The sequence below is a fragment of the Pipistrellus kuhlii genome, unplaced genomic scaffold, assembly GCF_014108245.1.
Source record: "Pipistrellus kuhlii isolate mPipKuh1 unplaced genomic scaffold, mPipKuh1.p scaffold_m20_p_3, whole genome shotgun sequence".
NCBI lineage: Eukaryota > Metazoa > Chordata > Mammalia > Chiroptera > Vespertilionidae > Pipistrellus > Pipistrellus kuhlii.
In genome coordinates this window covers 6,181,786-6,199,306 of record NW_023425529.1, presented here as the reverse complement: position 1 = coordinate 6,199,306, position 17,521 = coordinate 6,181,786, and the positions used below count along the sequence as shown (strand labels likewise).

The 17,521-nt window shown below is 42.7% G+C and overlaps 1 protein-coding gene across 9 annotated transcripts in view; it reads right to left on the bottom strand.

The window, feature by feature from the left end:
- Positions 1-15,505, bottom strand: part of BPIFC (BPI fold containing family C) — a 42,582-nt gene extending 27,077 nt beyond the window's left edge. Inside the window, exons 1-5 of one of the 9 annotated variants that reach the window (XM_036457418.2) lie at positions 15,349-15,441; positions 9,052-9,152; positions 8,498-8,590; positions 3,440-3,563; positions 542-662 (exon numbers count right to left, since the gene is read on the bottom strand). In XM_036457418.2, coding sequence (XP_036313311.1) covers positions 542-662; positions 3,440-3,563; positions 8,498-8,590; positions 9,052-9,054 — 341 coding nt within the window. In that variant the 5' untranslated portion in view covers positions 9,055-9,152; positions 15,349-15,441. Of the gene's footprint in view, positions 1-541; positions 663-2,436; positions 3,126-3,439; positions 3,564-4,193; positions 4,254-8,497; positions 8,591-9,051; positions 9,521-15,314 lie in introns of those variants that run through there. The other 8 variants (XM_036457420.2, XR_004991288.2, XR_004991289.2 and 5 more) reach the window with 8 other exon arrangements.
- Positions 15,506-17,521: the final 2,016 nt, after the last annotated feature.

Genomic DNA, 17,521 nt, shown 5'->3' with positions numbered 1-17,521 from the left:
TGCTCCAGAGGAGGAAAGGCCAAAAGAGCAAGAGGGCATGTGCCCTGTGACCTCTGAAATCATGACTAACCTTTAAGAAAATAAGAGAACATTTTATGAGAGTAGTTTATTCTTGAGGCTGTGGTTGAATTCTGCTTCTAGGTTTATGAGGGTGAGGGTAGCAATGGAATGAGTAAGAATTTCCTTTAGAATGCAAGGGACAAGGTAGCTACAGCTGACAACTGTGTTGAATTAGTGTTCTCATTTTAGGAGAGAAACAAGGACATAAGGACACTCAGAGGCTGAGCAGATTCACCAGGTGCACAAAACTAGTCTGCAGCGGAGACATGATCTGGACCCAGGTGTTCTGACCCAAATGCCACACTTTTTTGTCAACTTCATGACCCTTTTTTCTCTTGTCATTTTCTGATAAGCCTCTCACCAAAGGTTGATTAACTTCTACTCTGCAGAGCCTGATGTTACAGCAGAACAAGTGTTGGCATATCCACAACCCCGAGAGTTTAAAGATGAATTTCACTGCAAACATCGCTCTTTTACTTACTTTGAGAAATTGTAGTTCACATAATCAACCTTCAGAAATTCAAGAGATTCAGAACCTTTTAAATCTGGAAGGTTTCTTTCTTTGGCCATTTGCTCAATCATCTCCATCCCAGCTTGAACGCCTGTGAAAGAACCAAAGAAAATGAAATTTATCGAATAAGCATGCTCCTAGATACTTACAAAACAGCAATCTTACAAGGTGGGTATTATTATCCCTGCTTTACATATGAAACATTGGTTCTCAGAGGGGCTAATAAAATTGCTCCAAACCCCAGAGCTAATAGCATGAGAGATTTTCTTTATTTGGCCAGGGCCAAAGAATGTTATCGCAGGACAGTATGATAGGAAAAGTATAAAATATGATCATTATCCACATTTTACTGATGATGAAACTGAACCTCAAATAGGTTAATCCTTGCCGAGGTCAGCCAGCAAAGAACTGGGAGGCCCAATAGTCAAATATGGGCAATATGGCTCCAGAATCTATGCCTTATTTTAGCCAGTTCCAGAAAATCATTCCCCCAGCTCCAGATTTTTTAAGCTCAGGAATTTTTGGCTTGAAGTCCATGGGCCTTTGGGAACTTTTGGACTTCTTGAAATTCTAATAAAAGACTGTGATTGGCTGTGCATGTGCCTATGGGGGTGGGCAAAGGTAGGTTTACAGTGTTTCATATGGAAAATGATTAATAAATAAAAATCCTATATAATAAAAGCCTAATATGCTAAGTGTCCGGTCGTCCAGTCATCTGTTCAACTAATCAAAGTGTAATATGCTAATGATATGCTAAGGCCACTCAACTGCTCACTCAGATGTACACTGACCACCAGGAGGGCAGACACTCTGACTGGTAGATTAGCTTGCTGCTGGAGTCCAAGTGATCGGGACTGAGCAAGACAGGCCTGACACAACCTGGAGCTCTCCTGTGGACCCTCCCTGGCTGGCCAACCTCCCGTGTCCCTGATCTTGCACCAGTGGGGTCCCTCAGACTGGTATGTTCCTTCTTGCAATCTGAGAACCCTCGGGGGTTGTTGGAGAGCTGGTTTCAGCCCTATCCTGCAGGAGCTGACCCCTGGTGGTCAGTGCACTCCCACAGGGGGAGTGCTGCTCAGCCAGGAGCTGGGCTCATGGCTGGTGAGCATAGCAATGGTGTGGGGCCAGCTGGTGATCACTCCAGCCAAGTGATTGCACCCCACGCCTGTTGCCTGCAGAGATGGCAAGCAGTGACAGTAATGGGGGTTAGGGGCAGGACCAGCTGCCAGCAGCCAGGGGAAGGAAAGCCCCAATAGGCCCTGATATCTGGCCAGGCCTAGGGACCCTAGCTGAGGGGTCCTGGATTGTGAGAGGGAGTAGGCCAGGCTGAGGCGCTCCTCCCTCCCCCGTGCAAAAATTTTGTGCACTGGCCCTCTAGTATAAGAATAAACCAGCCCAGCTGGTGTGGCTCATGATTGAACCTCTACCTATGAACCAGGAGATCACAGTTCGATTCTTGGTCAGGGCACATGCCTGGGTCGTGGGCTTGATCCCTATAGGAGGTATGTAGGAAGCAGCTGATTGATGATGCTCTGTCATCATTGACATTTCTATTCTCTCTCCTTCTCTCCCTTCTTTTCTGAAATTAGTAAAAATACCTTTTAAAAATAATAAACTGTGTTTCACATACTCTCAACTATAAACCTACTTTTACCCACCCTATATGTATCTCATTTTTCAGGGGAGAGGGTCCACATTTTCATCACATTCTCAAAGAATCCCAGGACTCCAGAAAAGTTGAAAACCACTGCTTTTTATTTGGGAACAGACCTGTCTTACATGGTAGCACCACAGAACACACTCCTCTGAGTTCAGGGAGAAAAAGAGGTCGCTTCCCATTAAAGAGCTTGAGAAAAGTAACTTACACAGTAATGAAGAGTGAACTTTTCATCTTAACCTTACCAAGGATAAAGCTTTGCCTTTATTCCTTACTTTGTAGCTTCAGCTCCTTTCCACTTATTCTATCCTTGTTGGACATGAAGGAGGAAAGAGTTTGTCCTCTATAATACTGTGAATAATACTGCAATACAGGGATGTAAAGATTGATTGTAAGGATGGAAAGATGGAACCAAAGGCACTATCAGAGAGGTTTGGCGGAATCCCAACACTGCCACTTACCAGTCTGTGTGCCACTGCAAGTTATAAAATCTGTTTATCTCTAACTTTCTTCATCTGTAAATGGGACCTTAGTGCATATCAACCTTCATCTAGCTAATCTTAGGCCAACATTTACAGTGAGAATAGCCCATAGATGTTAATTTTGCAGTTTCTTTCTTCTACATAATCTGTCTTTATCCTAATTTAGCTCTAAGAAAGTCTCAGTCCAACACTTTCTTCTGCTTGTTCTTAATATTTCAGACTCCTTTGTGCCTCTCATAAATGTACAGAGCCTCCCTCAAGAAAAATGCATGATCATCATCCCCATTAAATTTTACACACACAGTTTCAGAAAACTGTTTCTTTTGGAATCAAACCATTTCTGAAATGGTAAGTTATTACTTTTACTACAAATCTCATCCTCTCTATCCTATAATGAATTCTCTGAGATATTCATTTTGTGTGTGTGTGTGTGTGTGTGTGTGTGTGTGTGTGTGTGTGTGTGAGAGAGAGAGAGAGAGAGAGAGAGAGAGAGAGAGAGAGAGAGAGAGAGAATCTGTGGCAGTGTTTGGATATGCCAACTGTTAAGGTAATTATTTTTTTAGGCAACTCTTTCTTCTCAGCTATCTTAGCAGCTCCTGCATAAGGTCTAGATAATCTCATAGCAAAGGTTGTCTCAGTCATGACACAGTTCTCTATGAACTTCTGGTTTTGTGTCACAGACTCTGCCTAGGGAGGCTGCAGCCTGGCTTCTGAAAGCATCCAACTCACCATAGTCCAGAGCCCGCTGAGTAGCCCTTGCCTTGATTCCAGGGTGTGTGATCCAGGCAGATGAGATGTAGACATTCCACAGGAGAAAACATCCCCAAAGGACTTGGACCATCTTTGTACACATCTGCAATTAACCGACATTCATGGTTCCTTTATTATTCTTGACTTTCTCATTGGTCAATTCCACCCAGCATCTCTAGGCTTTCTCATTTTCATTGTTCACTTCCAGGACTACCGCACATCTAACCATTCAGTAATCTTTTTTTAAACACACCAGAACATTTTCTAAATGCTGAGGATGTATAGATGATCCATGTGCGTGGCCCCTGACCTCTGCTTCCCATAGACTAGTGGTGAGTCACATACACCCACGAGCGTGTACACACACACACACACACACACACACACACAAACACACACGATTATAACATAATACAGGATGATGCAATGCAATATAATACAAGAGCCTTTCAGTAAATGTAAGGACTGGGATATGCCTTGGGGAGGATATGGGGGTGGGAGTCAAGATAGTTTTAGGATCTTCTAGGCCAGCTCCAATGTCCGCTCTGTGACAGCTTCCCTCACCATGTCATTTTGCACTGGGTTTACCACTGTCTACCCTGTGCTTCCACCACACTTTTTACAATACATATGCATGCATGCATTGAACCATCATGAACTTTCCAGCAGGCTCACCACTTCCACTGCTATACACCAACCATCATTTCATGAATGTTTACGGTTAGCTCCTTACTGGTCTCTGCCTCCCTTGCCATCTTCTGGCTATGTTCTACATCACAGCTGAGTAGGCCTCCTAAAATGAAGTCAGATCTTGTCACCTCCACCTCATAAAGCCTTTGAGTGGTTCTCCATCTTATTCAGCATAAAAGCCAGAGCCCTTCCACCAGCTGCAAGGGCATGCCCTACTCCATACCTCTACCTTCTCATTGACCTCCTTCCTTAACACAGTTGTCTAGCTCACCTGTCCCCAGTCTCACTGGCTGACTTTATCTTTCTTGAACACTCAATGGGACCTGTATCCTCGGATTTTTGCACTTGTTGTTTCTTCTGCCTGGTAGAGTCACCACCACACAGGTAACCACATGGCTGTCTTTCACTTTCTTCAGGTATCTCAGTTATTACCTCACTGAAGCCTTTCCCAACCACTACACAAAACAAGGATTGTTATCTCCCCTTACCACCCAAGAACCTGATATTCCCTATGCCCCTCCTTGCTTTATTTTTCTCCAGACACATATCATCATCTAGCATAGTCTATAGTAACTCATTTGTTCATTGCCTGTCTCACCTGCAGAAATTTTTAGATTTCATGGGGGAAGAATTGCATCACTTCAGCACCTTGAACAGCGACTGGCACACAGTAGGTAATGGGTAAATACTGAATGGTTGATTGATGGATTGAATGAATGTCTCTTCCTGGAGACTGTAAAGTGGGCCAGATTAGCCTTCTGAGTTCCCACAGCACTTGGAGCAGTCCCTGATCTTGATATGCACCATCCTGTATTCTGATTGTCTTTGTCCCTTCATCACAGGCACTGTCTTACTTTTATATCTCCAAAGTCTGGTATGATGCCTGGCACATGGTAGATACACCAAAAAAATCTTATTAAACATCTTCTTTAAGGAGAGAGACCACATCTTCTTCATTGTTATCCTGCTTGTTCTTGGCATATATTAAACGTTCAATGCATACTTGTTGAATTAATGGACTCAGTAAATTAATGCCTCCCCATTTTCTTGATGAATGGAGCACAGGTACCAACAGCAAGTGACATGGGTTTATTTTAATGACAGCCAAGTGAGTAATACATTCACAGACTTATTTATAGTTCTAGGAGTTTATAATCTCGGTAAGTTATCATTGCTGCCCTCATACATGCCAAAGACCTATAGGTGACAGAGGCCCACTGAGTTAACACACAAATATGAAATAGATCAGAGAAACATTTGAGGGGGTAATCAAAGAAGAGGAAGTTGTGGGAGCCATTTAGACAGAGGGAGGGGTAGGACAGGAAAGGATTCAAAAGGGATTCAGAAGCAATCTGGATGAAGGAAAAGGTGTTACTGTAAGAGGTGTGTGTGTGTGTGTGTGTGTGTGTGTGTGTGTGTGGTACATGGCCAAGGTAAGTGAAAGCTATGATAAAGCGGCCTGTGTGGGCTTGTGGGTAAGGCCATAGAAGTGGGAATGGGGGTGGCCCAGACAAAATGATTTATTTGAAAGGAATAGAGCAGTTTGGCAGTATGCATACAGTATGATGTGTCAGCCCAACAGAGTTGGTTTGGGTAATAGAGGACAATTTACAGAAAGAACCTGGGCAGCAATGCCGGGGGCAGGGCTAAGGAGGGGTGGCTAGAGGACGATCTGGGTGCAGAACACACTAAGGAAAGCACAGAGGAAAGAGACTGAGAGCTAAGGGGAAGGGACTTGAGAAGGAGAGGAGGGTCTCTGGCCCAGAAATGAGTGACCCGAGGGCTGGAAGAAATGCAAGGAGTGGGTAAGCAAGTGTGAACTCTTCCACATTCTGGGAGGCACATCTTATACTCAGAAGGGACTTAGGAGCTAGGTCCAGTTGCCATCTGTGCTAGGCCTTTCTTAATCCTTCAGTTGACCTGGGGGATAGCAGAGATGAATGGGACTATGGGAGTAAGTAAAACACTCCTGGGGCTTAGGCTTATGGTTATTCATCAACTGGTATAGAAGTGTTTCTACATTTTAACAAAAGATGAGGTCATATGAATGTATAGTCATGCTAATATCTGTAGGCAAAGAACTATAAATGAATGTGTCATGCCAAGGCAGGCATAAGACAAATTTTTCAAAAGAGGAAAACATTTTTCATAGCAGTGGAAAACAATGGGGAAAAATGTTAGATAAAAAAACCCCAAAACCATACCTATTAAACTGTGTGCAAATTAAGGTAGAAATGATATCTCTGCCTAGCACATAGTAGGAACTCAATACACATTTACTAACTGACCAACTGACTGAATTACAAGATCCTGATTAACTAAGAAAGGTTCTAGAACAGGATGAAAAAACGAGAAAACCAAACCATCATATAAATAGTTTTCCATTTCTACAGCGAAAAAGTAAGATAAACTAAAGCAAAGATATTACTTGCTAAGAAGCTCAGAACAATGCTTTTAGGTGGATGCTATCTGACCTCTGTTTTGGACATGTGGACAGAGGCTTAGAGAGTCTGAATGACCTGTCTGAGGCCACAGAGTAAGTCAAGCACCTGGGAATCAAACCTTGTTCTTCTGGCTTTTACTTTTACTATTTAGAATTTTTTTTTCCGTTTAATGACTTGATAAATGCTAGAATTTTAATTTTCACTTGGGAATTTTAAATAGGAGTTCCTTGATGCCATCTTCTTTGTGGAAAAAATAAATTAAGTGTCTGGAAAAATTTAAGCATCAAGCGCCAATCCTTTTGTCTTTCCTTGGGCATATTGAAAGTTGTTAATTCCCTCCCAGCAGCAAAAATCTGTTTCTCTTCTTAGTCAAAGCAAGTTTCTGAAACAGTTCACTTTGATAGAGATCCCAGACCTCAACATTGCATATGGAAAAACATATTTTTCCTCTAAAAATTTTATGAGTGAATGAAATTATGGGCTATAAAGGGATGAACTGTATGTAATTTTCAGTTGAACTGTTTGGCTAGGAGGGTAATTTATGGGCCGGAAAGGAACCTTGTGAAGTAAGGAGATGACTCCTAAAAGGTTAAGTCATTTGGCTGACAAGTAAGGGCAGGGTGAGTAGCCTGTTACAAAAAAGGAGCCAAGATGACTTTAACACCCTGTCCGTCAAGTAACCTATCTTGTTCTTCTGAGGATTGCTTCTTTCTAAGATTCAAAGCCTCGGAACCCATTACATTTCCATACCAACATATGGGCAGAATAACACTCCTAAATTAGATGGCCCTTGCCTGAGCCATTCTGATGACTAGAAATAAGAAAACTGATAAAACTGAGAAAATTCCAGAGACAGATCAATTTGCCATTACCACTCATGGGGGAGAGCTTTGACAGACTTGAGTAACTGATTAAAGAAGTGATGAGTGAATGAAATGTTGCTTTCAATATAGAGGCAAAGGTGGAAAATTAAGTTCAGTTGGTTTAAAGAAGTCTAGAGTAGAATAATATTCCAACCTAATGGTGAAGACAAAAATGTATGTAAGCAATCAACACGTACAGGATAGGGGAAGAACTGGAGAATATTTCAAGGGATTCAGCTCACGCATCTGACTTTCTATCAAGATCTCTAATGACAAGGACCTTGAAATTTTACATGAAGTCTTTCTTCCACAAACTCCATACACAACACAGACACCTTAAAACTTTCAGGCAGCCAAAACCGGTTTGGCTCAGTGGATGGAGCATCGATCTGCAGATTGAAGGGTCCCAGGTTCAATTCCAGTCAAGGACATGTACCTTGGTTGTGGGCACATCCCCAGTAGGGGGTGTGCAGGAGGCAGCTAATTGATGATTCTCTCTCATTGATGTTTCTAACTCTCTATCCCTCTCTCTTCCTCTCTGTAAAAAAATCAATAAAATACATTTAAACAAACAAACAAACAAAAACACTTTCAGGCAAGTGGGAGGGTCATTTGCTCTGGCAGGGCAGGGTCTAGGTTGCTGATGAAGACCTGGCCCCAAACAGAGAGGTCACAGAAGCTCCTTAATCCCAACCACACGGGTTGAAACACAAGTTAGACTTTTCTGCCACTGTGCTGGGTTCCCCATTGAAATGGAAACAAAAAGAAGTCTAGACTCTTGAGCAAACCCTCTTAACACTGCTGAATGATACAAAACTGAACAATTCTCTTTTCTTCCTCAGAGTTGTTTACAGTCTTCTGGGTGAGTGTGAGTAACATATAAAGCAAATAAAACATAAAAACTGAGGCAGACAATAACTCAGAATACATGACAGCTTCCCCCTCAGGGTGACCGACCTGGCACCTCTCCAGTGGGAGGGTAATCCCCATCCAGAGAGCTTGCCCTTGGCAGAGACCCGAAGCTTGTTCACGATTCTTACCTTAAGCAGAGGAAGAGCCCAGAGCCGGGGAGCGCCGGTCGATTCCCTCTGCCTTTGTAGTCGATGTGTTCTCCACTTGAGCTTTGAACTCAGCTGCCGCAAAGACAAGATAATTAAGTCTGAATCACCTAGTGGTGGATTTTTTTAATGCCTCTTTCAAAATATGATACATAATTGCTTCACTTCAATTACCCAATGGCATGAATGAACACTACAGTTTCTACCTAGATGAGCAGACAATGTCACCTATGCAGTAATTACCACCCCGCAACACGCAGGCGCGTACACACACACACACACACACACACACACACGCACGTGAAATATTGAAGGCTACTTTACCAGAATGATGAAGTCAACACTTCTAATGTATTGGGGGGGGGGGGGAAATGCTGAATTGGGAGAAGAGGAATATTCCTCTCTGGAATACTAAGCTGGTTTCTCCTGGTCAGGGTGCCTGCAGGGGTTGGCTCCACCAGCATACCTTCTGGGCTTTTAGTGGATCAGATTCAGTCTGAAAACATGAGGCTTGATAGCCAGGCTGACCTACTTACCATCTTTACCTCCCAGGGTCAGACCACGGACCGCATCTCTGGGCGTCCGCTCCTTTTCAGTTTATTGATGACTTCCTGTCTCAGCATTCCTTTGAAGGCAGCTGGGTGGGTGCATCAACCAGGCATGATGTGACTTGATAGCTTTAGGTTCTAAACCCCATCCCTCAGGTTTTGGTCATTGCGTTTTCGATGGCCAGAGATCTGATTGCATGAAGTGTCTAATGTCTTATTTACAGTTTTCTGGGTAGGATAGGTTTTCCCAGGATGCAGGATTTTCGGTACTAAAACCAGGACAGTCCTAGGAAAACTAGAAGGATAGGTCACCTTAGCAAGAAAAACAGGCATGTTCACTTGGCATTGTCTGTACTTCTGACAGCTTATCAGTTTTCTCATCTAGTGTATCTCCAGTTACATTTACCTGCTGAGTTTTCTTAGGGGCAAAATGAAGATAAAAATAGTACTGACCTTGATAGGTTCTGGTGGAAAAAAAAATGTTGGTAACTGTTAGTTCTTTTGGGCTGCTTTAACAAAATACTATAGGCTAGTCTAAGCCAGTGGTTGGCAAACTCATTAGTCAACAGAGCCAAATATCAATAGTACAACGACTGAAATTTCTTTGGAGAGCCAAATTTTTAAAACTTAAACTTCTTCTAACGCCACTTCTTCGAAATAGACTCGCCCAGACTGTGGTATTTTGTTCAAGAGCCACACTCAAGGGGCCAAAGAGCCGCATGTGGCTCTCGAGCTGCAGTTTGCCGACCACTGGTCTAAGCTAAACTGAGCTAAGCTTATATGCTAAGAGCACATTGTTTTATAAGCAGCAGACATTTGTTCCCCACAGTTTTGGAGGCTAAGAAGTCCAAGGTGAAGGTGCCAGCATGGTCATGTTTTGGATAGGACCCTTTTCCAGGTTCACAGCTGACTATGTCCTCACTGGTGGACAGAATTAGGAGCTTCCTACAGCCTCTTTTATAAGGCCTTAATCCCATTATGACATAGGGCCCACCATCTAATATCACCTTTGGGATTTGGATTTTAACATATAATTTTTTTGGGGGGATACAAACATTCAGACTAGAGTAATAACCTATGAGAAAGTGTTGCCTTGGCTGGTGGCTCAGTTGGTTGTGGTATTGTCCCAGGCACCAATGGGTTTTGGGTTCGATTCCTGGCCAGGGTACATATCTAGGTTGCAGATTTGATACCTGGTTGGGGTGCGTAAAGGGAGCAGCCAATTGGTATTTCTCTCTTGCATCAACATCTCTCTCTCTCTCTCTCTCTCTCTCTCTCTCTCTCTCTCTCTCTCGCTCTCTCTCTCTCTCTCTCTCTCTCTCTCTCTCTCTCCCTTCCTCTCTCTCTCAAATCAATAAAACATATCATTGGGTGAGGATTTTAAAAAATTAAAACAAAACTATGAAGTGCTGTAAAATCTTATTCATTAGTATGTGGCCATTATCAATGAGATACTGTAGACTTTCTCTGAACAGAATCATTTATTGGCAGTCATCACAGATTAATCTACTCATTAAATCAACAGATATTTATTGGGCACCTACCACATGTAAGGTCCTCTTCAACAAAAAAAGACAGAATCCCTGTCCAGATAAGAGTTTACATTCTTGCAGATGGAGAGATAAAATAAGCAAACAACAAAATACACAAAAGGTGCGGATTATGGCGTCTATGAAAGAAATAAGGGGATGTAGTTTGTGGGGTGGTCTTATAATTGTCAGGGTCATGTAACTGGGGGAGGTGTGCTTACTTTTTAGGCTGGTCCAGGAGGTAACATCTGAGCATTTGAAACAGGACAGGCAAAGCACTGAAAGGAAAGGCGGAAGGAACAGTACATGGGACCCAGTGCATCTGGAATGTAGCCGGAGCAGAAATAATGGCATTAGACATTTAAATGGTGCTGTCAGTTGTTCTGGGAAGAGGTTGGTGGGAGTTCCTAAGTCATCATCCTCGAGGTGGAATTAAAGCCGCAGAAATGAATGCCATCTGAGGTGCAGGTGCTAGCCTGGAGGGATGGGGACTAATTTCAGGTGCTACACAGATGAACACCTGAAACTGTACTGTGATTATCCTTAGTGTATTAGAGAAAAAACAAACAAAAAAACAACAACAACAAACAGAATCAGGCATGGAGGATGAATGACATCATACATCACGGGGGAAACATTTTTATAAAATATCGATACCTCTCTTTCCGTCCTTTCCTCAGCATCTCCCTGGATGGCACCAGTTTCTCCCCACCCCCAACCCCTTCTCTGGTCCTAGGTTTACTCTTATCTCACCTCCCCCAGCAGCTTCTTCGCTCTCCCTTCTCTGCTCCCCTATTTTACCCCCATTCCTTTTCTCTGGCAGAAAGATTTAGATGGTCAACCTTCTATTGGCATCTCATGCCCATTAACCAGCTGCATAGGATCTGCTAGACTTCAAAGGAAGCTGAAAACTGTAAAATAAAAGTTGCAAAAATTTTCTGATGCAAATATTAATTTTTCTTTTTGTCACAAAAATCTGAAAGTCTAATCATATCTTGGTGAAAACCTGAGTCATTGTTGTGTATCCTGGACTTTCGGCACAGGATTTGGGAGAAGTTCTCAGGAAGGGTGGCCTGGATGAAGGAGTAGAGAGAAGGTGAACCATAGATTCTTTGCCCTGCAGTCCTCGAGGGCTCTCGCCTCACCTAGACCTGCTCTAGCCTCCCCAACTCTGGGACCCTGGGCATTTTACTCACTCCTCTGGGGCTCAGAGCCATCATCTGTAAGGGTGTACATCACATTTACTGTGAAGAGTCATTATGAGAATTAAACTAAAAGAGCTGGCACATATTACATTTTTATATGGTGTCAGTAAATTAGATTCCTTATTACTTGCATTTCCTCTATTTTTACTTTACACTTATAATTTAAGATCTTTTAAACACTTTTTTATTTTTAAAAAATGTGTTCAATTTTCATGGTATTTATCTATTTATTTACATTTACCCTCTATTTGGAAATTAACAGAAGTTTTCTCTTTATATAGCTACCTCTTTGATTATTTTAAAAATATATTTTATTGATTTTTTTACAGAGAGGAAGAGAGAGTTAGAAACATTGATGGGAGAGAAACATCAATCATCAGCCTCCTGCACACCCCATATGGAACCTGGGATTCTTGAGTCCCCAGGCCGATGCTCTATCCACTGAGCCAAACTTGCTAGGGCTAGCTTCCCATTTTAAATAAATTTATATACAGTTTAAGAAGTAGGCTGATTTATAAGGGGGGGGGGAAGTAAATAACTATACAGCTCATGAGGGACATGGAATAATTTTGGGAAAAAGGCTGAAATAAATAGAGTGTAGGAAACTAAGACTGAAGAAGAGTGTAGCTAGTTTGTTTCATTTCATTTGAAAGGTTCTATATATTATTAACAAATGTCACCCCAATACATTTAATAAAAATAAAATTTAGGGGCTATAAAAATCAGCTCATTAACTTTCCTTTTTATTTAAGGAATCATTTTAGGGTAAATTTGCCAAACTGATCATTAGAAACAACAACAAAAGCCAGCCGCACTATACCCAGTTTCATTATTTATTTTAGTTTTTCAGGTTTAACTGGAGATTTGCTGGGTATGCCTGCTTATCCAGAATGCAAATTGAATTATTTTACTGACTAATTGTTGACAGTGCATTAGTTTCTGCAGATGAAGGGGCACCTTTAATTAAAACTCCAAAAGAAAAATCATCATGAGCTCGGTAGAATAATTGTTCATTAAAGAAAGATGCCAAGATACAGTGCTAAGGAACCGAGTGAGCATCTAGTTCTTGGTTTCCAGAATGTCTGGGCTATTCCCAAGTAGAAAAGAGCCTATCTGATTATCAGGCTCTTTTTGAACTTGGAAGACCACTTATGTTATTCTTTATGGCAGACGAAAGTGGGAGGGGACAGGGGTTGGGTGTATATGGGGAATGAACCAGAGAAGGCAATTTTAGAACACTTTGAGCTCTGACCCCTCACTGCCCACCACTCCCTGCCCCCAACATTTTTTGTTGGCAAAATCTGGTTAAAAGGAACCCCTGAAGAGGGAGAGAGGGGGTAGAGAGAAACAAGAGCTAACATTTATTTATTTTTGTTATGTTCTGGGCACTATCTATTTCAATATATATGAACTCTTCAAATTTCTACCAAAACTGTACAAAGTACAAATATTATCTCCGTTTTACAGATGAGGAAACCAAGAAGTTAGGTAATTTGCCTAAGCTTGGGCATTTCGGGTAGTAAGTTAGAGCCAGGATTCAGGACCCAGGTGGGTAGGTGTACTGCTTCTGGAAGTCACTCAGAACCACTATGCTTAGCAGCCTCTTTAGGAAGGTCACTAAAGGGCAATCCAAAGTCCAGGGGATGTGGACGGTGAAGCCAGAGAAGGATGTTGTTGCCAGGCAACATATCTGGTTTTTCAAGCTGCTAATTGAATCTGTGTAATTGCTGGTTTGAAATTGCTAGTTTATTCCTGACTAGAGGAAGCTGCCTGGAGTTGATGTGCCTCCTGAGAGAGATAAGTGACTCTGCAGTTCATCCAGAAGGGCTGGGGAGACCTCTGGCAGAATCACACCACCACCTGGTAACATCTCCCCGTCTCTTCCCAGCTCTGTTCCCGGCCGGCCACACTCCCTTGAAGACTGTGTGATGATGTTTCTGGGTGGATACTGGTGATTGACTCAGACCGTGGCTTCTCCCACTCACCAGTCTCACTCTGGAATGATTTATGGCAGTGACTCCCTACTGGTTTTGAAAAAATAAACACACCCACTTACCTGCTTACCTCCATGTATTATCAGTTATCTAAAAGGAAGTTACATTTTATTATTTGCAGTTCAAAGTGAACTTAAATTCATGCTAAATTTTAAATGCATATAGATATGACTTTTCACTTTTATTTAATTTTATTGATTTTAGAGAGGGCTGAAGAGGGAGAGGGAGAGGGGGAGGAGGGAAAGAGAGAGACGGAGAGAGAGATCAACATGAGAGAGACACATTGATCCGCTGCCTCCCATACATGTTGACCAGGGATCAAACCCACAACCTAGGTCTGTGCCCTAACCGGGAATAGAATTGGTGACATTTGGTGCATGGAGATGCTTCAATTGAGCCACACCATCAGTCAGGGCACATATGGCTTTTGTGAGAAACGGAGGGTATTGTGAAACCAAGCAACAAGATAGGGTGATACAACCCTGACATGTCTGAGAACCACTGATGTGAGCCCAATTCAAACAAGATTTTGTCTACCTCGACATTAATGACACTTTGGGCCACAGAATTATCTTTTTTCTTTCTTTTTTTATTTATTTTTTTTTTTTTAAGAATAATTACTTTTTCTATTAAACAATTTTTTTTTCAGTTGCAGTTGACATTCAATATGGGACCACATAATTCTTTGAGGTAGGGGCTCTCCTGCGCTTCGTGGGATGTTTAGCAGCATCCCTGGTCTGATGCTAGTAGCATCATTCTCTTCTGAGTTGTGACTATGGCAAAGGTCCCTTGACAGGCCTCAGCTGAGAACCAAGGAAACTACAGTGTGTGTGTGTGTGTGTGTGTGTGTGTGTGTGTGTGTGTGTGTATTTTAAATGTATTTTTATTGATTTCAGAGAGGAAGGGAGAGGAAGAGAGAGAGAGAGAAACATCCGTGTCAAGAGAGAATCATTGATGGGACGGATGCCTCCTTCACGCCCCACACGGGGGATGGAGCCTGCAATCTGGGCATGTGTGCCCTGACTGGGAATGGAACCATGAGCTCCTGGTTCATAGATCAACTCTCAACGACTGAGCCACACTGGCAGGGCACTAGAATGTATATTAAAGTATCCTATCTAGACTTTGCAGTAGAAAATGGCATTCCTTTAACATTAAAAAATATTTTTCTTAAGTACTCAATAAATATATATGACTACATTCTCTTGGTAAAAGATTCAAACAATACCGAGTTACAGATCAAACTGTGAAAATCTGAACGCACCCTCTGACTTCATCCTTGTCTGCTGTCTACCACTTTCTAGTTTCTTTAAAAAAGCCTACAGGGAGCCAATGAATGGAGTCCCACGGAAGAGTGACATCATGTAGTATGATATGAAATACTACAAAAAAATTTAAATTTCTGAACTCTTTGAAAGTTGTATTGCCTATTGCTTGCAGACATTAAGATGATATCCTGCAAAAAAAGAAAAAAAAGTCTCAAGGAGGGAGATGGTTGAGGGGTATATAACATTCTTACAGACCTCTAAAGTATTGGGGTGCAGTCCTCTAGAGTACCTTAATTCCTGGCCGTGCCTTGGGAATGCTCTGGTTCTCCTTCAGGAACCTCATGCACTGCTCTGGTTGGATCACTTTGGCCATCCGGTGGTTACACTCTACTGGGCAAAGGACTATGATAAGAATCCCTGGTGCATTAGTTTTCTGTTATTGTCATAACAACCTTAGTGTTTTAATACAAAAGTTGCTATTTTACCAAATCTTCATAACACACCTGCCTAATATATCTATATCTATACATATATAAAAGCCTAATATACAAAGTATCCCCTTGGGAGTTCGACTGACCAGGAATTCCATCACTTGCTATGACATGTGCTGACCACGGGGGGGGGGGGAGTGCAGAATGAAGGAAGGCCCTGGGGGGCAGCTGGGGAAGGATGGCTCCGGCTGGCAGCCGGCAGTCACTAGAGACCCTACCCGTGCACTGGGACTTTATTGACTTCAGAGAAGGCGGGAGATAGAAACATCAATGATGAGACTGAATCACTGATGGGCCACTTCCTGCATGCCCCACACGGGGGATCAAGCTCCAGGCATGTGCCCTGATCAGGAATGGAACCATGACCTCCTGGTTCATAGGTCAACTGAGCCATACTGGCTAGGCTGTCTGATATATCTGTTACTTTTTCATTTTCACAGATAGTAACTTATTGAGGTTTACATTGTATTAAGAAGTGGTTATGTAGTGGATGATCTCCAAAGCCACTATGTTAGCCTTGCACTGCTTCTTCTAAGAATGGTATTTCAGGGAGAAATAAATTTACATTTGCCGCTATTATTTCAGATCTCTGCTAGAGCTGCTGAAGCTATATCCTAACAAATATAGCCTCCGAATACAGTCATCTCCCAAGTTCTAGGATTTCTACCTCTGCAACGTTACTCCTGTCCATCCCATTGTCTCTATCCCCCATTATTCCACTCCTTTCTTATTTCCCTTAGTTACCAGAAGAGCCTGCGAAATGAGCCGGTCTCTAATCCAATGATTCGCGGGCAATTTTGCTTCCTAGGGGATATTTGGCAAAGTTTGGAGGCATCTTTGGTTCTCACAACTGGAAGAGGAGGGGCGTTCTACAGGCACTTTGTGAATAGAGACTAGGGATGCTGCTAAAACCTATAACATATGGGCTTGACCTCCATAACGAAGACTTATGAGGCTTCAGATGCCAGTAGTGCCAAGGTTGAGAAACCTTGACCTAACGTATCCCCCACTAATATATCTATTATATCTCCTGTGACCAGTTCACATTTCATATCTGACCCATGCCCCTTACACCTGTCAGACTCATGGCTTCCTATCATTGATGAAACAGCCTTCCTCTCTTTGGGGAAATTCCAATACATATATTTTTAAGTTCTGCCTCCCCAAGAAAGGAGTTCTGACCCCAAATTCCAGTCTCTTTTGCAGCCAAGACTCAGCAAGACTCAGGCATGGGACGTGGTCTCTCTCAGTCAGATATATATAAAATGAACTTTTGACTTAGAGGTGAGCAAGGTGAGGGAACAGGCTCTTTGGGAAGCTTGGCACTTGGTTGGTGCAGGAGGCTGCAAAGTGTGTGGCATTTGAAGGTGGCGGCCATTCCCCAGTGGTGACGGCGGTTTCCGCCGGTGTGGGGTGGGGTGGCAGCAGCAATCCCAGTCATGGTAGTTTTCTCATCAGGCCAGTTCTTCAGCATGGTTCTGAGCTTCATTCCTGGAAGCTTAGCCTGGAGCCACTTCTCCAATCCTTCCCAGAATTCCCTGAGCTATCCAGTATCATCTTAATATGCTCTTTCCCCCCATAGTTACCCAGAGTCAGCTTCTAAAGCTCAGAACTAAGATCCCTGGTAGCTAAAGACACCCCTTCTTAAGACTCTCCAATGGTTTCCCATACATTCTAGAAGGTGCCCCCAAATCCTTTCCTTAGCCCAAGGCTAATTTTTATCCAGGGCGGTACCCACTGACCTTTACCCTGCTCCTGCCACCCTGCCTCAACCCCATATTGCTTGCTACTGAAGAACCCTACTGTCACAGCAATCCTCCTCTAAGTCTCCTAATCCCCAGGACTTTCTCTGATCTCTTTCATAAACAAAGCAATCTTTATGCTTTATTACAAGAGTTGATTCACTCTACTGTAAACTGCATCTTTTCAATCTGAGTCCTCAGCAGCTAGCACAGTATCTGGCACCAAGGT